The 21,814-nt window shown below is 36.8% G+C and overlaps 1 protein-coding gene across 1 annotated transcript; it reads right to left on the bottom strand.

Annotated features, from left to right (window-relative positions):
• Window positions 1-2,790: 2,790 nt before the first annotated feature.
• LOC145066945 (uncharacterized) lies at window positions 2,791-3,336 on the bottom strand. Its single transcript, XM_079014181.1, has one exon. The coding sequence runs from the start codon at window positions 3,334-3,336 to the stop codon at window positions 2,791-2,793; it is 546 nt and encodes a 181-aa protein (XP_078870307.1).
• Between the last annotated feature and the right edge of the window lie 18,478 nt (window positions 3,337-21,814).

The raw sequence follows: 21,814 nt of genomic DNA, 5'->3' as shown, positions 1-21,814 counted from the left end.
TGAGGAGGTAATGGGCGAACCGTTGGTACTAGGCGCGTGGTGCCTGTTTTAAACCATACAAAGACTTACGTAGTTTGCAAACATGACCTGAATAGGAGGGATCAGTAAAGCCAGGTGGTTGATGCATGTAGACTGTTTCTTTGAGAGTGCCATGAAGAAAAGCGTTTTTGACATCAAGTTGATTAATTGACCAATTTCTACTCAAGGCCAAGTTGAGAACTGTTCTAATAGTGGCAAGTTTGACTACGAGAATGAATGTTTCACCACAATCAACACCAACCTCCTGAGACTTACCATTAACAACTAGTCGTGCCTTATATCTTTCAAGAGAACCGTCTGATTTGAACTTGTGTCGATAAATCCAATGGCAACTAATGACATTAGCATTATGTGGGCGAGGTACTAAATCCCATGTGTTTTGGTGAAAATATAACTACCAAATATAAATACAATCATATCTACGAATAGTCATCAAAAGACATTATCGAGAGTGTCTTGTTTCTATCAACAACCAAAGAAATATGGTCTTAACTAAAATCAAGGATATAAACAAGCTAATGGAGCATTGATTTATCAAATTTAGAAACAATTATTTTCCATTAATCAAGGAACATAATCTTTCCCCACTTATTTCACCAAAATGAAGAAAATATAGATGAATTAAGAATGATTCAAGAAATATTCAACTGTTCATATGGAGTTGCTGCTTCGATTAAGAAATTTATGGAAGACCAACGTTATGCGACCTTTAAGCTTATAAGGTAAAATCGTTTTCTTAAGTGGATTCTTCAAAAATCGAAATCCTAGAGGAATTGTGTATGATGAAATCACAGTCTGAAGAATCATTTTCCTCAAACAATCAAGTAAGAATCGATTTTCAGAAACACATATACAAAGAACACACAGATATTGCCTGTAAAGAAAAATGATTTCTAAAATTGTTTGTTGAATATGAACCATCCAAAAGCAATTCCTTAAATCAAACCCACCAGATTTATTGAAGTCGAATCTTCATCTATGTTAAACATTTCAAAACTCTGATGTACACAAACCTTTTGAAACCCACATGTGCAATCAAAATCGAAATCGAAACCCATCAAATCGATTTTGATGAACTCTCACTTCCGATTTGCAATGAAAACTCGAAATCTAAATAATGAAGTAAAATAAACTCGATCAATTGATTTCTTATGAACTCTCATTTTTTATATGTGATTAAGTAAGTTGAGAGAAAGAGAGAGAGGGATGGAGAGAGAGAGAGACAGAGAGAGATAGAGATAGAAAAGAGGGTATAATTTAGTCAATTAAATGAGATGGAAAAGATGTCACTGACTTACCTTTTCGTTTATTCAAAAAAGAACCAATTACACCCGACACAAATAATTTTATTCCCCCATAAAACATCAAAAAAAAAAAAAAACTTTAGGGACTGATTCGACAAATTTCAAAAGTATTGTTAGGCTAATGTGTCATTAACCGTTTAAACAATACATTTTAAAAAAAAATAAAAATAAAGTACTAACATATTTTAACTATTATGTATTTTTACTAAGTTAAATCATTATAATTAGTTTGATCTTCTAATGCAACAAATAAAATATAAAATATCATTACAAATTAGTTAAACTTAGTTAAACAAGTATGTAATTACTTTGCATAAAAAAAACTTATAAATAAAAACTAACCTAAAATATATTGCTAAGACATGTTTTAGGGTATCTTTGGGAAAAAAACATTCAATTTTTATTTGAATATAATTATTTGATATATATATATATATATATATATATATATATATATATATATATATATATATATATATATATATATATATATATATATATATATATATATATATATATATATAAGTTTTCTAGAAGTGTAAACTTATATAAAACAATATATGAATAGTGTGTCATGTTTTTAAGGCCTATGAGAGGCGAGTCCATGTGTGTGCCTTAGCCTATCTATATTTTAATTTATAAAAACTTATATGCTACTAACTACCTTAAACCTTAAAGTTTGGGGGTATATATATATATATATATATATATATATATATATATATATATATATATATATATATATATATATATATATATATATATATATATATACTTCATTTTATCAGTTTTACTAAAATAGTAAACTATGTGGTTTTACTTTTCAGCCTGGCCGTTGAAACTAGGATATTAATTCCGTTATAACAGACAAAAATATTTAATATTTAGATTAATGTTTTTGTCTAAAACAAAAACTTTAAGTTTATGATATCAAACAATTTTTTTATAATTCACCTTTTTATTTAAATAAAACGAAACAAAATTCAAACTTTAACTCTAAAAAATCACGTTCACAAACGCGAAGTTATCTTTTAAAAACCTTCAAACCAAACAAAGGAACATCACCAACCCATACCAAAAGTGTAATGTTGATGTTGAAAGTTTGAGTACCTAACAAAATTTAAAAACTCGACCAACTATATCTGTGTAAACAATGTAAAAAACAGTAAATAATTATTTGGCGAAATGTTCATAAATTTCTTATAGAGTAATTATACTTTTATATATAAAACCAATGTGATTTTATATTCATAAGGAATGTTGTTTATTTTTATTGTTTTCAGGAATAAATATTTTTTTGGATCTCAAAAGTGTTTTCTAGCTGTTAGAATTCTTTATAAGTAAGAAAACAATAATAAAAGTTCAATGACAAATCGTGTTTCGAATAATTCATTATAAAGCGTATAAAAAATCGCAATAAATCTTATATATGTACAAGTTTTGCTAATTACTTTTCTACCCTTTGAGAAAACAACACCTTCTGCACTACTTGGTACTTGGAACGAATTGGCTCCTCCGTAATGGTATCAAGAAACGGCTTCTTTGATCGGCAAACCGCTAACCGATGACTAAACTCCGACACCTCCACCACCAACCTCGGCTGCTCAGCCTCATTAACCATCGCATCGCCACCAACTATTGCTTCCGGAGATATCCTTCCTGAAATCCGCTTCGGCGCACTATTAGCCGATATCCAAAACACCGCCATATCCGCCGGCGTCACCATCAAATTCACTCTTCTCATCGGAAACATGATGTATACGTTTCCAGATTCCAGATCTTCGTCAGCGGAGAGAGGCGAAAACCGCCGGTTGATGTTCAACGACCTCGAGTTGACTAGGAAGAAATTGGGGCAATCAAGCATAATCTCGGCTGCCTTGACGGAATCTTCAAACTGCCGGATTTCTCCCGTCGGAAAAATTACTCTTGCTGCTTTGTTGGTTTTCATTCTTGGGGAGATCCCTAAGCTGCAAGCTGAAACGTAGTTACCCATTTGGTTATGGAGGGAGAGAGAGATGAGGGGAGTGTATATTTATACATGGAGGATCACATAAATGCGCGTGAAAGCAAGGAGTGACTATTGAGGATTTGTCACGGATGTTGTGCGTGTGGGGCTGATGGTTAAAATGAAGAGGTGGCATCATGAGTTAATGGTCAAAGTATGGGCTAAAACCCTAAAAGAAGCATCTATTAATTTCATATGAATTTAATAAAAATAGTTTTTGTTTAATTTAATAAAAATAGTTATTGTTTTCATACTTTTTTAGCAACGGTAAAATATATTAAAAAGGCCTAGTGCTTGGCAAGTGACTAGGTAAGGGCAAAGAAGAGCAAACATAGTTTTTAGTTTATTACACAGGGGAAAAGGAAGATGAATTCTAATCTATCACATTACCAACTCGACTATTGCCCTACGTTTGAGCTATAAATATGTCAACGCTTTGATGTTTTAGTGCCTCTACAAATTGTTGTAGATACTCCTCGAAATAATCTATCATTCCTGATCCTCCAAAGATTCCATAGCAGATTGTAGCAAATACATAGCAGTTTAATGCGTTTTTAGGGCATCCACCCCATGAGGCTGCAAAATGAAGTAGTTGACCAACATCATTGAATTCTTCTTTGTTTAATCCATACCATCCGAAGATCTTGTTCATTATAAGTCTTGCGTATGAGCATCTCATAAGGATATGATCAACACTCAACTTCACCAATACAAGTTCCACATACTGTCGATTCGATATTCATGCCACGTGATCGTAATGTTGTAGCAGATGGAATGTATCCTTATACAACCCTCCAAACAAAGCAAAACACATTTATTGGGATAACCTTGCACCAACTGATTAGTGGAAGATTAGAAGAGTGTTGTGCAGCTTTGTCTAGTCTCCTTCTGATTGCTTCCACTGTGAAACTTCCTTCTAGCATTAGCAAGCATGTCCATTTGTCATGACCAGGTTGTAGTTGACACGAAGCAATCTCCTGTTTTAACCTGTCTAATTATGTGGATAATCCTGCAACTAACAGACAAGATTTCCATTCCCAAAAGTTACCGGTATTTACGATACGAGAGGCAACAAAGCATGATTTATGTAATTCTAAATCATAAAGTGAAGGATATTTCGTTTTTAGTTTCTCATTATTCATCCAAGTGTCTTGCCAGAACATGGTATTTTCGCCTGATTTGATCTCCTGTCTGAAAATGTCATTGAGATTAAGTCTAGCTCCCTGAAAATCCTTCATGGTCCTTGTAATATTTTTCCACACCCCAGTAATAGTTTTCTTTGAGAGATAATCATAGGGTTTATTAGAAAAACAGTGAATACATGTTATAACCTGACTCCAAAGTGATGTTGGTTCATTTTTCAAACGCCACCACCATTTGACGATGAGCCGCACGTTAAGTGCATGTATTGATCCTACCCCTAATCCATTATTTTCCTTTGGTGTCGTTACTTTTTCCCATGATACCCAGTGAATCTTGTTTTTCCTTTCTGTTCCACCCCCCCCCCCCCCCCCCCCCGAAGGAACTTCCGAAGGATTTTTTCAAGTGCATCAACCACTGTTATTGGGGCTTTGAATATCGAAAGGTAGTATATGGGAAGATTATCCAGGATAGATTTGATTAGTGTTAATCTGCCCCTGAATGACAGTTTTTGATTTACATGACGAGAGCTTAGAATGAAACTTGTCTATAATTGGTTTCCAATTTTTTTTTCAAGTTCATATTAGCCCAAACCGGGACCCCGAGGTAAGTGAACGGTAGGGAGCCAGCTTCGCATCCAAGGATGTTGGCCTAGTTTGAGGTTTAAACATTCGAAGCCCCAATACCAAAGACTTTGGATTTGAAGAAATTGACTTTGAGCCCTAAAGATGCGTGAAAACATCGTAGGATACGAGCTAGGTTTTTAAGATTGGATCGGGACCACTCTTCGACGAACATCTCATCATCGGCGTAGAATAAATGAGAGATTAATGGTCCATTTTCAGGGATTTTAATTCCTTTGAAAATTCATTTTTCAATCGTCGCTTTGAGAGCAACGTTAAGACCTTCCATTGCGATGATAAAGAGGAATGGAGAAAAAGGGTCACCATGTCGTACCCCTTTGCTAATGTCAAATTCTTTGGTGGGTGAACCGTGTAACACCCCGACTCCCAGGTATAAGTTTTATAGCATATTGTACATGGTTATGGGCTTACTCGACGGCTTGGTTGCCCTAACTCTTCGTGTAGAGGCGGGTTAGCCCACGTGAATTATTGGATCTACTCGACGAGTCAGAGGATCCAGACTCGACGAGTAGGAGTTGGGAGATGAAACCCTCAATTTTAGGGTTTTGCACCCTATTTAAAGGACCTTAAGTCCTTACCTCCAGTCCCTTATCACCTCTTGACGGCCATAAGAAACCCAAATCGCTATTAACCTTGTTCTTGAGTGTTTGTGAGGCTTAAAGAGTGGTTTTGGTGCATTTTATGAAGAAGGTGTGAAGTGTAAGAAGCTTGGAGCAAAAAGGAACTTATGGATCTGACTCTACTTCATCTTGGCATCATTTTTGATGGGTTATGAGCAAAACAACATTCCTATGGTGTTCATGCAAACCCTAATGCTTGGATTTAGTTTTTTCTAATGATTCATGCATATTGTCCAAGACTTCAAAAAACCCTATTATAGCATACAACAAAATCTAATTGAATATCAAATAAACAAGTTAGATGAATACCTTGATTGTTGATTGTAGATCTTGAAGTTTTGAGAACCTTAGCACCTCAAATGTTGTGCCTCTAATGAATCACAAACACCAAAGCAATTGGATGAAGCAAGAGAGAGAGTGGAGAGGAAAAATCCGGCTCTAAGACTTCTAGGGTTAGGTGTAGCCGAATTGTCATGCCCAAGGGGTCCTTATATATGTGTGGGAATTAGGGTTTCAGTCATTATCCTTATATGGTTAATTAGCCACCAAGCAGCCCATAAGATAACTCTAGAATCCCCCTTATGGACGAATTCTTAAGGCCTTATCCTTAGAATTCGTCCACCCTATCATTTAGGGTTCCCTTGCCCAACTTTGTAACTATCACATAATTACAATTCAGTCCCCATAGTTCAGTCACTACTAGAAGAACAGCCTTTTACGACGCTCATTGCGCGTCGTAAAAGGCTCAGACGACGCGCAAATGCGCGTCAAGGAAGGCCCTGTCATAAAGAGAGACGACGCGCTTTTACGCGTCGTCTATAGACGACGCGCATTTACGACGCGCAATTACGACGCGCGTTTACGACACGCATTGCGTATCAAGGAAGGCCATGTCATAAAGGAAGACGACACGCATTCGTGTGTCGTAACCTTACGACGCGCGTGTTAATGACACGCAATGCGTATCAAGAAAGCCATTGTCAAGAAAGGCCATGTCATAAATGAAGATGACACACATTTTTGCGTATCATAATTTTAAATGTATAAAAAAAATATTATTTATAGATTTACTAATTTTCAAATTAAATAATACATTAAAAATCTCATAATACAAAATAAAATACCATAAATAACAAAGATATTTCATTTGACTAATATGTCAAATACAAATAATTATTCCAAAAGTGAGTAAATGTTATAAAAATGAACTCATTTATATAAAATTGCATCATCACGACTAATCGGTTTTATAATCTCAAAGTCATCAATGGAAGTGCAATCCTTATTTCCGGAATGTATAGGGCTGGTTCTCAAGCTCCGTACCACATCATCCTCCAATGGAGCATCTTCATCGATAACCGTGCTTGCGATGTCAACTTTTTCATCATCAACCATCTCACAAATCTGCAAATACTTCTCCCTGCTTGTAACAACTAATAATTAACATTTATGATTTATGATTTAACAAACACACACCTCATAAAAACATGTTTATTATAAAAATGTTATCACCGAATAAGCGTCTCTATGCGTGCTCCAAATGTCTCAACGGTCAGGGCATCAAACTTTCTCCGGTCGATCACGACTCTTAAGTCATCAAGACACGTCAGCAGATATGACAAAGATCGGTCATCATCCAATGGCGTATTGCCAACACATCGAGCAATATCAGCAAGCTCATTCATCTACAAATATTTCAATATCAGTACCTATATCTCATAACAAATAAGAACCTATTACCTACCTGTGGAAGGTCATCATGTTCAGAATAGGCACCCTTCCCTGCCAATAACAAGTCTATCTGGCTGGTTTTTGGTGTCATCAATGGCGACCTAGGAGTCATGCTACCAGCAGATGATGTGGTCATTCCTTGGTCAGATTTAGGACCAAAGCGGGTCCTACATGACATAGAGGGGTGAGCTTTAAGATCATCCATCGATACATAATTATCGCCTTGATCAGGAAAACAATCAAGCATGTCTTCTGAACCTCTACGTGACCAATCACTAAGCTTAGGGGACATGAAATCATAGTCTTTGGTAACACTTGAACTTGCTTTAGCAGCATCTGGACTTCTATTATCCTTTTGTGAAATCAACTCCATTAACTTCTCTAGGGTTTCAGCAACCCTTACAAGCCTTTCATCTACACTTATACCTGTCTGGTCGCAACAATCAGCAATCACACAAATTCTAGAATGTTCTTCCACGTGTAAAGTCGGAACCTCCTCTTCACAAAGCCGAAAAATGATGGAAGTTTCATCGGAGATATTCGGTTGATCCCCCCACCCCCATGAAACTCGATGTTGATGCTTAAATCAATCAGCTATTTATTTTAATACAAATATACAATAAAGGATACGTAAATAAATGCCTGCCTACCTCTATGTTATTTAAACCTCGAGATCTTCAGTTTGTGAAACCAGGAAAAAAAATCCAGATGGAAGTGTCCATTGGGAGTGAAACCAGGAAAAAAAATCTGTAATCTTCTTATTTGTGACTATTTTAGGGTTCTAAATCACAGATCTTCAGTTTACAGTCAGAATTAGCAAGAATGTTTTTGGGTTTTAAATCCAGATGGAAGTGTCCATTTTGAAACCCTAATTATAGGTTATGTGTTCGAATCTGGTGGAAAATGGAAACTGTTTGATTGGTTGTCCCCTTTTCATATCTAGACCTTCAATAATTCAACTTTGATTGATGCCTGTCATTTAAAAAGATTTGGAGTATTGATAAGATGAAGCCAAGTAAGTGACTGAGTACCAGATTGTTGCAGACATAAGCTTAATACATCCCTGTTATAAAACATGGTGTGTGGCTGATAATGGACAACATGTATTAAGTAATTTAAATTGTAAAGTCAAATATAGATCTAGAGTCTAAACTGTAAATTTAAAATGAGAATCCGTAAATGGTGTAACCTGTAAGTAAATGTATTTACTTTTGTCCTATCGGATGTCATGTGGAGTAGAATCGAAAGTATGTAGTGAGATCAATTTGTATTAAAAGCTTTAACATCCACTCTTTGCTATGAGAGGAAAAAGAATAGACATTACCATTAGTTAAATAGATTTTTGAGTGAGAAGGTGACAAAATTATTTAAAGAATAAAAAATGTGACTCACCTTCTTTTCGAGCTCAAGAAGTGATAGTCCAGCACTAAAAACATCAGAATTCTGAGTGGCAACAGCTATACCCACACGAGGTGAAAGATAGGCATCATTTCGAGAGGAAAACAACATATTTCCCCCTTGTCCCACATAGTCCTGTGGGGAAAACATGTTGGGAGTAGAGGTAGTGTGGTCAATTGCTTCTAGAACTTGGATGTTCCTCCTTGAGCTAGTTGATTTTGGCTTTGAGAGACTAAAAGTACCCCTAAAGCTAAATTTTCCAGATCTGACAGGTTTTGTAATTGATAAGGGATATGCATCTGCACTCTCTGAAGGGTCAATTTCTACCACTTAATACGTAAGGGGGATAGAACAGTTATTACTTATCCATTATGGGTAAAAAAATCATATGATGTGAAAAAGACGAGTCCATCAGATGAAAGCCTGTATAATCAATAACTTATCAACATGTGAAAGATTAACCTTGCTAATTTCTCACATTTAATCAACAATTGGATTATAGGAGGGACACTTACAACTCTTTCATCTTTGAATCAAATTGAGCCTCATGAAAATAAGATCCTTCATGAACCATAGTCGCCATGACTGCACAAATTGCAACAATAATCACTCTTAAGCAAAAGAAACTACGTGAAACATATGTGAGTCTGATTATCATAAGCAAGATACAATAAGAATACAGGGTTCTTGATTACCAGGGTTATGAGAACTCGTAGAACCAAAAACCCTATTTCCCCAAATTTATTTAATTATAAACCACGTGATGGATGCAGGTATACAACCTTGCTTGTGGTTTAGAGCAACATTGACTAAAGGAGTCAACTAATTGGGTGAAGGACCTTCTAAGATGGATCCAAAAGCATAAGTAGCTCCTTCCCTTTGTCTCTAATCTGGTTTTGTTATCTTTTCTTCAATGGAAGGCATCACAAGTGGAACAATATCATTTCCTACTGTTCTTGCAACTAAACCAAGACAAGTTGCTTCACAAACAAGTCCCATAATATAATCACGTTCCATTTCATTGGTGAAATTTGCTTGAGCAAAACCAAGAGCATTGTAAAGTGCTCTAGTTATAGCAAGTCTTACATCATTACTAGCTTCACTTGCATTCATGCCTTGAACAACAGCTGTGAGGATTTTATTCACATGATCTTGTTCTACAACATCTGGAGAAACTTCTTCACACAAATACCTGAGAGTTTCTAAAGTGGCTTGCTTGACATGAACAGGGACTTGGTGAATGTTTGATAGAAGGGAGCCAATGAGCTCAGGCCATTGTTTTGGTGGAAGCTCTATTCCAACAACTTTAGCTATAACTTGTGATGCAGTTGATCTTGCCTCATGAACAGGAGAGGTGAGTGTCTGTAATAGGTATGTCTTGATTTGTGATTTAACACCCACATCAAGTGATAACCATCTTTGGATGAGTTCATACTTTCCATGTTGCTCTTTTGCATCTAAAGCATTCTTGAGAATCAAACCAGCTAGTTTACGACTATCAACAGGCTTCTCATCATGAGCAAGTTCTCCAGAGAGAGATAACAGAAATCCAGGTAGATTTTGCTCCTGAAATTGCTTTAAACTCTCTTCAGCATGCTTCCGAACAGATCCATCAACAACTTGTGCATTCAACAGAATTTGGGTAACTTCCAATGCCATAAATTTTTCTGGCGAACACTGTTTCACCATAAAAACAGGTTAAGATTATTTAAAACTAAAAACACCAACAACACGTTACAAAAGCAACATAAAATCCATATTTCCAACATTTACAAAGAACTAAATTGAAATGTATGCAAGTTTTAAAAAATTAGAAAAACAAAAGCTAGAGAAAAAAGCCCCAACATTTGTAGAAAAAGCTGGAACAACTATGAAAGTTGTTGCTGCACAAACTAAGGCAATTGCAGGTGATTTGGAAATGAATATATGTTTTATTTTTCATTTTTAAATTGTTTAATCGTTTTTTTACAATGTGAAAGTAACAAACATCTATCATTTTCATGAATTTTTTTTTAATTTGCAGATAAGATAAAAAAAATTGGGATAATGTTTGGGCTATTGGAACCGGAAAGGTTGCTACCCCGGCCCAGGCTCAAGAAGTAAGTAGAAGGGTATTTATGTCTTTTTGGATTGAGTTATTGTTGAAAGATTGAAAACCTTCTGAAACAGGGCTTCCAGAAACCCATGAAGACAATTCCTGTAAGGAAGAGACTGGATAACATGAAAAAGAGAGAAAAGATTATGAGAAACAAATATACATACCTTCTGCCTCCTGGGTCTTTCATTTTCCTCTTCCAAACGTGAGATCTTGTTCTCCAGCTCATGTGTGTATAGCCACCAAGGCTTAGGGTTTTCCAAATACATGTTTGTGTACAAAATGCTCATTAGACTCTACTATTTATCCAAGAACACCTTTTGACTAATAACGAGTATTCAGATAAAATGTGATTTATGATACTTTGTTACGCTTATAAGTCATTCTCCCAATAATTAAAGTTTTAAAATTAGTTTTAATCATATATGGTATCATATATCTCATGCCTTCAATATTGTACACCTTTCTATTCGTGTTACTATTTATAAAACATAAACTAAATATCAAAACTTTGATTCAAGCAAATCGTTTCCTCCAAGTATCTTAACAACAGTTTTCAGAAGTTTAATCTCTTTATCCCTCTTTGAATTTCTTCTTCTTTTGTTCTTAATTCCTCCATGTGCAATTCAAACACCTCTACAATGAAGAAGAATACAATGTTATAAAAATAAGAAATTTTTCCAACAGCATTAAGATGCAAATAAAAAAGTTATAGAGTGTGCATACTTGTGGTGTTTTCAAGCTCTTTTATCATCTCTTTTGCTTGTAATTTAGCAGCTTTTTGTCCTGCTTCAGCTTCTTTTTTCTTTATACGAGCATGAGCTGAAGCTGAAATGGCAGCATCTACCTCTCGTTCTAATGTCTCTACTCTTTGTTCAAGAATCTGCACCCGAAAAAAAGTCACGTGAAAAAGAGGATTTATTAATTTATTTTTTCACAATGTTTTTGAAATGAAATACAAAAAGAGTAGTTGATCCCCAATGAATTGAATTCAATCAGAAGTAGAATGACAATGTAGAAATTGCAACTCTTAACTGTTGAATTTCAATCAAACATCGATAAGAAGCATTGCTGGATTTGTTATTAGGTCGAATTTTAGCTCAAAAACTGACGGAATCAGGTTAATTTCAAACATACAACACCAACCAAATTAGCCACAGAAACAGATATTGAAAATCATACGAGTTTTCTCTGATTTGAACAGATTATAAGAAATCCAACCATTGAAACTCAAACAATTCAATTGCATTAAGAGATCATCAACATGTGGATTACCGATTACCATTTATCAATCAAATCATATATCGGCAGAGAAATGTGGTTGAATCTCTTAATTTGACAAGCGAAGTTGTAAAAATTGTTGAAATCAGGTAATAGGAAAAACGGAAACGGAACCTTGATTGTACGGGCTTGTTCGGAGGTTAAGGAGGCTCTGTTTGTGTACAATATGCCATATGAAGATTGACTAACCCCATTCACGAGAGGTATAGCCACCAGATTCAACCTTTGTGTACTTCTCAAACGCCTCGAAAATTGACCAACCCCATTCATGATATCTGATAATAACATTAAAAAAATTAATATATATCATAAAAAATAATATATATATATATATATATATATATATATATATATATATATATATATAATCAAGATTAAAAAAAAGTAATAATAATAATAATAGAACATACTTTGAATCTTCTGTGATACGATATAGAACAAACAATGATTCAAGGGTTTCAGGGCGCAAAAGGTTATGGCGATCAACATGTTTGATGACAATGTCATGAATATACTTTGAACTCTTGTTTCCTCCATCAAGATTTTCCTCAGAGTAGCCCTGATTTTTCAAAAACACTAATATTTATTAAAAAAAAACAAGTAACATCTGAATAAAAATAAGTCACCACTATAGAAGGATTATAACTCTTAAACCTTTCCCTTCCTTCATATCCAAGAAGCATCGCATACAGGGGCAAAACCGTCAATGCACCAGGGGCCCATCATCCTTGTTTTCCTTTTCCTTTGATGAATCTGATTATTTCAGATCAGATTTACCTGTATAGATAATATTTAAAAAAACATCAAAAGTTTAGTAAGTTGCTTCAGGAAAGTCAGAATGTAATGTGTGGAGCAGATTACAAGTTGCTTCTGGAAAGTCATAGCTCTCCTTAATCCATCTGCATTGTTCCTCAATACTCAATGCTTCAGGGATGAAATAGAAACCTGACAACACATAGTTATCAAGTATCAAGTATATGTATAAACAAATTAACCACATAACATAACTATAAGAGAATGGAGAAGAAATATCAAGAGAAAAAAGGGGGGAGAATGGAGAAGAAATATCGAGAGAAAAAAAGAGCGAGAAGTTGTAAAACCCTAAATCTCCTTGACGGGGAGGAACAACAAAGATATATTGCGATTTATTTTTGGAGGAGGCACTACCAAATTTACCTTAGACGATGCTTGAATCGTACCTATCTAGGGCTTCATTAGTTCATAGATGGCGATAGGGAGAAGTTGTAAAACCCTAAATCTCCTTGTAAGTCTGACACAAGCACAATGTAAAAAGCCCTAAATCGTAGTCTTGTGAGCGTGAGGATCCGAAAATGGTTGGCTCTTAAATAAATGCTTGTAAACTTGAGTAGTCGTTACAGTCTCGGTGAGGTGAGGTGAGCTCGAGGTTGCCGGCAGGAAGAGGTGAACGGAGGTCGCCAGTGGGAAGAGGTGAGTGGAGATGAGCAGAAGTGAGCAGATGTAGTAAATAGAGATCAACATTTTAAAAAAACCCTAGATCCCCTGCGACTTTGTTATAAGAAGTGCGTTCATTTTTAAGAATTATAAAGCGACATGCCTGCACGACGCACCTTTTTAATGGGTGCCCTCCGTGTTTTTTTAAATTATAAAGCGACATGCCTGCACGTCACGCCTTTTATAATGGGTGCCCTCCGAGTTTTTTTTTGACACTAATTTTAGGTCACGCAAAAATGAGCGTCCTATATCCTTCATATTTTTTGGGAGATGACATTATTTTTAGGGTACACACTTTTGCGTATCGTAAATCACCGCGTGTCATTGTTCGCGCATCATTAAAGGTCTATATTCTAGTAGTGAGTTAACTTCTTTTGATCACAAAATTAATTCTTAATTAACTCTTGACCAATGTTAATTAAACAAATATGATTTCTCTTTTAATATATATTATTCTTATAATATATTAATAAACCACAATAACCTCTTTCTCTATTATTCATCCAGTCAAGTTGCTTTAGTGAAGGCAACCCAAAAGGACCATGCACAACCGGGTCAGGTATATACCAAATACAATTATGGACTTAGACACTAATCCAACAGTCTCCCACTTGGATAAGTCTAATAACTACAAACACAAATGTAACTTCTAGATCCGATTAGCAATCTCAGTTCTCAAAACTCTTGATCTTATCAATAACATGTCCTTTAGATAAGGGATCGTACAGTCCTCCGTTCTAGATATCGTGCAGACAATTACATGGAACATAGTCATACTTATTGTCCAACAGTTTGTTTCTTGATCTCTGATTCGTATGACATAGAACTTAATTGAACACATCAATTCAGTCATTACTGGGCCTGTCATATAAGTCAAAACAAATCATCGAGGGGCCTAGATATCGCTTTTACCCTCTTAGGATAAAAGGAACATATAAACTTTGACTTATATCCATTTACCATTCACTCATCAAATCATAGACAAGAATGCATTTTATAACATCAAGTTACTGATGCGTTTACACATTATCAATGCACAACCAACTCGAAAATAATAAACCATATATCTAGTTTTAAGACCATATGATATTATCGTCTTGAGATCACTCGAGATAAATTCCATGAAGTGATACCAACAAGCGCGGGTTTAATCCAATGCTCAAATCAAATTCATAAGCACTCATGAATGTTGCAGAAAACCTTTGCTATGTCTAATACACTTTAGAAAATCTACAAACCAATTCATGACAATATTCTTTCATACCTACTCCCAAAGTATGTGCGACTGTGGAACGTTCGAATAATCTTATTATTCACGAAGTCAAAACATGCAAAGTGAAACAATAAGTAAATAATCGACATAAGGCAATAACTTTACTTATAAATAATACTCCTTTATTTAATCATCAAATGTTAATTACATTTATCTAGTACACATTTCAAAGCTATATAATCTAAACTAATATCATCCTTCCGCCCGATGCTCCTAGCATGCTGCAAGTGCTTAACCCTACTTAGTCCCTTCGTAATGGGATCTGCTGGGTTATCTTCCGACGATACCCTCTTCACTACGAGGAGTCCCTCTTCCACCCGATGTCGAATAAAATGTTATTTCCTGTCGATATGTCGAGATCTACCATGATACCTCGGTTCCTTGGTCAAGGCAAACGCTCCTTCATTATCACAGAAAATTTCCATAGGCTCCTTTATGGCTGGCACAACTCCAAGGTCTCCGATGAAGTTCTTCAACCATATCGCCTCCTTTGAAGCTTCGCTTGCCGCTATATACTCTGATTCGCACGTTGAATCAGCTATGGTTTCCTGCTTGGAACTTTTCCAAGTCACCGCTCCTCCATTTAGAGTAAAGACCAACCCCGAATGCGAACGGTAGTTGTCCCTGTCGGTCTGAAAACTGACGTCACTATACCCTCGCACCCTTAAGCCATCACTCCCACCGAGGACTAGAAACCATTCGTTGGTCCTCCAAAGGTACTTAAGAATATTCTTGACTGCGGTCCAATGTGCTTTGCTAGGGTTCCCTTGATATCTGCTGACCATGCTCAAAGCGAAGGCCACATCAGGGTGAGTACAAGTCATAGCATACATGATCGAGCCAACTGCGGAAGCGTAAGGTACTCGGCTCATCTGTGCTATCTAGACTTCGGTACTTGGACTTTGAGTCTTTCTCAACTTGGCATTACTTTGTATTGGTAACTCCCCTTTCTTGGAATTCTCCATAATAAAACGCTTTAGTACCTTGTCCAAGTAAGTATTTTGACTAAGTTCTATCAGCCTTTTATTTCTGTTTCTCACTATCCTTATTCCCAAAATATAGGCAGCGTCTCTGAGGTCCTTCATAGTGAAACACTTCCCAAGCCAGGACTTGACTTCCTGCAGCATCGGGATGTCGTTTCCTATATATAGTATGTCATCGACATACAATACGAGGAAGCTAACTATACTCCCACTAACTTTGACATATACAATACGAGGAAGCTAACTATACTCCCATCGGCGAGATACTTGTTTCAATCCATAAATGGACTTCTCAAGCTTACACACTTTATTGGGGTGCTTCGCATCGACAAAACCCTCTGGCTGATTCATGTAAACATCCTCAACCAACTTCCCATTAAGGAAAGCGGTTTTGACGTCCATCTGCCATATCTCATAGTCATGAAATGCAACAATGGCTAGCATCACTCTTGTTGGGTCGTATTTTGTGTTGCGTCTATTGGGCTCGTTAGTTAGTCTAATATGTATCTCCGGTATGGGCTTGTCCATCCGTGAGTTTAGTAGGGTTTAGTATATATAGATGCTTGCATGCATCTTAGAATGTGAGGATGCTCAGTAACGATTAGAGATTTATTATATTTGTCGTTCTTGTTTTGTAACCCTAGTATCCTCTACAGTGGAAGTTCTTAGTCGAGCTCTGCTGAGGATTGAGTAATCTAATCATTCGACACATCTTGATTCATACTTGGGTTATCTACTGTTTTTATATTCATCGCTTACCTATTACAAAGATCTAATCGATCATCAAGTTAATTAATAACTTATCAATTGGTATCAGAGCAGGAGGCTGTGTAATTCATACACATCTTTTCTGTGAAAGAGATTGCGATTAGGGTTATTCCGCATTAACTAATATTTATTGAGCCGTCATTCCATAATTGACGTAACTCAGCATTTATTTGTTTTGCCCTAATATTATTCATTACAAGTCTGATCTTTCAAACAGGTTAAAACGATCAAGCATGGACGAGTCACAATCAAATCCCATCAACATCTCAAACAACATTGGATCAATGACAAAGATTCCTATTCTTTACACCCAGGATTACGAAGTCTGGGCACATCACTTTGAAGATTATGTCATTGGATCGGAAGACAATGGTTATCTTATCTGGGAAGCAATCGTATCTGGACCATTTGCTCATTCAGCAATGTCAAAAATCATTAAAACTCAGAAAGAGTATAATGATCTGTTAAAGGACGTAAAGGATGTTGCTCAAGACGAAAAGGAAAAGTTTCAGTGCAACATTAAAGCATTGAGACTGATTCGATTCGCTCTTCAGTCCGATACGTTCAGGCTAGTGAGTTCATGCAGCACTGCTAAAGAAATATGGGATAGGTTGCGAGAGCTATATTCCACAGATGAAGATCTGGAGCATTCCATTCAGACCTTACTTTTGTCTGAGTTTGACGAATTTAAGCAGAATCCCGATGAAACTGTTACTCAAACGTTCGATCGCTTCAATCATCTTCTTAGTAAGATGATCAAACACGATATAGAAAGGAAGTTGATTGAACAAAAGGTTACCTTTTTAAATGGCCTTAGATCTGAGTGGAGAGCGGTTGTGTCCACTGTTAAAGTTCATGAGCAATTTAAATCTTATTCATTGGCAAAGCTGGTGGGGATTCTGAAATCCCAAGAAAAGATTGTGTTGCAAGAGAAAAATGTGGTTTCAAGCTTGGGTTCCTTGGCCCTTCTATCTAAAAGCAAAAGTGTGGTAGAGGATGAAGATCTCAACTTAGAAGATTATGATCTTACCTCTGATGATTATGCAATGATGGTGTAAAATCCAAAGAGGTTCATTAAGAAAAGGTTCCCTACAAATAAGAACCGGAATTGGCAGGGAAGCTATAGTTCTGAAAAGGTGAGGGAGGAACCGAAGGCAGAAGAACCAAAGAAAGAGCCGAAAGTTGAAGGAGATTCTGGTGTGAACTGCTACTACTGTGGAGGAAAGAACCACTATGCCAAAGACTGTGTCCTAAAGAAAATGGCAGAGAAGGATGAGGAAAATGATGAAGAGGCTGTGTTGATGAAAAAGATTGAAGATATCAAGAGAAAGAAAGCTACTGCTAACCCTTCAATGAATGCTTTAATTGTGCAGGGTTCGGTAGCGGATGACGAGTTCGGTGGCGTGCAGGTCTGGTCAACCGACTCAGAGGATGATGAGGTCAGGAAGCCATCTCATGGAAAGGCTTATGTGGCTAGAGGTGAAGAAAGCAATGGGAAGTGCTTGATGGTGACGGATGTATCTAAAATGAGGGGATACAATACAGACGGTGGGAATGAAGAAACGAAGGAGCGAGAGGACTTATGCTTCACAGCAAAACCTCTCAGCGTGCAATTCAATGAGCTTGATGAATTAATCAAGAAGGTACAATCCGTTTTTGTTTCATTTAAAGTCCCACAAAACTCATATGAAAAAGAATTAAAAAGCTTAAACTCAAGAATCTCAAATCTAGATAGCAGTTTAACTCAAACACGGGTCACCAATTCTAACCTAACTGACCAAATAAGCAGGGTATCATCAAAGAGTGAGGAACGGAGGATGTGGATAGAGCTGAAGGAGTCGGAGCTGATTAAGTCCAAAGACGAAAACATTTATTTACAAAGAGACAATTTGAAACTTTTGAAACAAAGAAATGTGTTTTGCTTAATTGCTAAGCGTCTTTATTCTAACATCACTCAACTTCATTTGAACTGTGAAATAGGACAGAAAATTCATCGCATGATTTTGCCCTTCCTTGAATTTAAGGAGGATGAAATCGACGCTGAAGCATATAATTGCGAAAGTGTAGTTTCGTCTGATGATGTGAATCCGACTTATATGTATGGTCTAGACAAAATTGAATCTTTTATTAAGTCCAAGGACCATAAAGACATGCTGAAAAACCTTTTGGATGAAAATGATAAACTGAAACTAAGGACCGAAACCATATAAAAATTTGACTCATTGAATGCCAACTTGAGCTCAGAAAATAAAATTGATGTTGAAAACGCATCTGAGCTTAATGAGGATGATGATATGAGCGAAATTTCTATAGAGGATGAAGTCGATTGTTCTGAGTTTGTCAAGAGCGAACCCGAAAACCACAAAAATCTTATTTCTGAAAATTTTGTGGAGTTTGCTCGTTTGTCCCAAGATAAGTCCCCGATTCTAGAAGAAAAGGCTGTTGTGTACCAAAAGGTGAGAACAACACCAAATCAGGTGTATAAGGTCACAGGAGTAACCGAACATTAGACAGCCGAACTCACAGCCATTGTAAACGAAGATAGTGCAGACAGTTGTGATGAGTTCTTCTGGTCTGCTCCTATAGATAATGCTGACGAAACTGTTGGTCTGTCAGAGCGGACGTCTTGGAAAACCAAAGGCACATATGTGCCAGAGCCACTAAACAAGCCTGACAACTTCGATGTGCCAAGTACTAGTGGTACAAAAGAAGTTCCTGTAGAAGAAGTCACTCCTTCGAGCGAAACATCTTCAGTTCAAAGTGAACCGGCTGACAAAAAGCAAAAGCAAAAAGCCAACATCCACCGACAACCTAAGCAAGTAAAGGATCAAAAGCAACAAAGGAATCTGAGATACAAGAAGAATCTCTCAGAACGAAAACAGTTTTGGCAATCTCAAAACGCCCATTTCTCTTATCATGACAAAAATTCCAAGTCAGAGAAAAATACTATCAGGACGCAAGAGAGTAATAACAACCGAAAGGACAGGTTCGGTTCTGAAAGGAATAACAACCGAAGGGAAAGGTTCGGTTCAGAGAACACCAGCTACCGAAAGCATAGGTTTGGTTCCGAGAGCAAAAGCTACCAAGGTTCAAGGTTCGGTCCCACTAATGACCAAAAACAAAAGGGCCACCTAGAACCTCAAGTCAAGAAAACTTCTAAGTATAACTTCTCTCGTTCTAATTCTTCTCAACCCCATTCTAAATCCAATTCTGTTCAAACTCAAAATCCAAAATCTTCAACAGATTTGAAAGGAAAATCGAAGGTTTCCTCAGTCAAGAATGATCAAAAGCATTCTAAGGCCCAAACGTCAAAACCTGAATCCAAACCGTCTGTAACAAATCCCAACAAAATTAAAGTTTTCACCATTAAAAAGAAAGATGAAACAACTTTAATAAAAAGAACATATCTTGTTGACATCTCTCTTACTATTCCTGTTCCTGTGAAAGGCTCACGTGGACCCAAGAAACTTTGGGTTCCTAAATCTGCTTGATTTTTGTAGGTTATCAGTGACGAGCAGTTCGACGAAGAATGGTATATTGATAGTGGCTGCTCACGTCACATGACAGGAAGGAAGGAAGAGCTGAGGGAATTTCGATCTCTTCCAAACGGCGGGAATGTCAAATTCGGGAACAACTCATACGGCACAATAAAAGGTTATGGGATGATTACAAATGGAGACTTCACGATAAGAAAAGTTGCATATGTTGAAGGACTACAACATAACCTCATCAGTGTATCTCAACTTGTTGGAGGTACCGGACTTAAAGTTTTGTTTGATGATGAGGGTTCTGAAATAATAGAGAAGAAAACAAAAAGAGTGATTCTCAAATCGGAGCGCAAAGGCGAAATGTTTCCTCTTAATCTCAAACCTATCAAAGGAAATCTAGCTATCTGTCTGTTATCCAAAGCTCATTATGATGAAAGCTGGTTGTGGCACCGAAGGCTCTCCCATCTCAACTTTAAGGATATCAACAAACTTGTCACCGGAGGTCATGTTCGGGGTCTTCCATTGCTCAAGTTTGATCGAGAACATTTGTGTGCGGCGTGTGAAATGGGGAAGCAAAGTCATCAAAGTCACCCATCCATTATAAACACTAAAGTCGTTGAACCACTTGAGTTAATTCATATTGACTTGTGTGGTCCATCATCTATCGAAAGCATTGGCGGTAGCAAGTATATTCTTGTTATTGTTGATGACTTTTCACGTTTTACATGGGTGTTCTTTCTGAAGCACAAATCTGAGGCAACTCTCAAGCTAAAGATGTTTATCAAGCAGGTTGAAGTGCAGCTGAGGAAAGTCGTTCGCAACATCAGAAGTGACGATGGGCTGGAGTTCAAGAATAAAGAATTTGAAGACTTTTTGGCAGAAAAAGGAACCAGTCACAACTTCTCAGCTCCCTACACCCCTCAACAAAACGGGATTGTCGAAAGACGAAACCGATCTTTGTGTGAGGCGGCCCGAACCATGCTAAGTTTCGCTTCTCTACCTCTATATTTCTAGGCTGATGTTATTGCTGCAGCATGTTTTACGCAGAACAGGTCCTATCTCAATAAGCGTTTCACTATTACTCCTTATGAGATCATCAACAACAGAAAGCCAAACGTCAAATTCTTCCACGTATTCGGCTCACGATGCTTTATCTTCAATTCTAAAGAACATCATAACAAGTTCGACGTAAAAGCCGATGAAGGGATTTTTATGGGATATTCTCTCACTTCAAAAGCATACAGGGTTTTAAACAAGCATTCGAGGAAGATTGAAGAAACGTATTATGTGACTTTCGATGACAGCTATGTCAAGAAGCTGAAGGCCAAGGAAGAAACAGTTGGAGAAATCTTCTCTCAAACAGGCCAAGTCACAGCGTCGATTGCAAATTTGTTTGAGCAATTTGTGGAGTTATTCGATGAACTGGAGAAGGCTACTCTCTCAGAAGCCAATGCAGCAGACAAAAAAGTTGATCATCTGAAGCAAATCGTCGATGACGCTGCCAAACAACTGGGTGAAGGAGAATCAGTTCCAACTGAACCTTCTCAGCACGGTACTTCAGTTGAGGGGGAG

The sequence above is a fragment of the Lactuca serriola genome, chromosome 8 (assembly GCF_051521515.1).
Source record: "Lactuca serriola cultivar US96UC23 chromosome 8, Lser_US96UC23_V15, whole genome shotgun sequence".
In the NCBI taxonomy this organism is placed as follows: Eukaryota; Viridiplantae; Streptophyta; class Magnoliopsida; order Asterales; family Asteraceae; genus Lactuca; species Lactuca serriola.
Note: the sequence above shows the minus strand (reverse complement) of the source record. Positions and strands in the feature narration are given on the sequence as shown.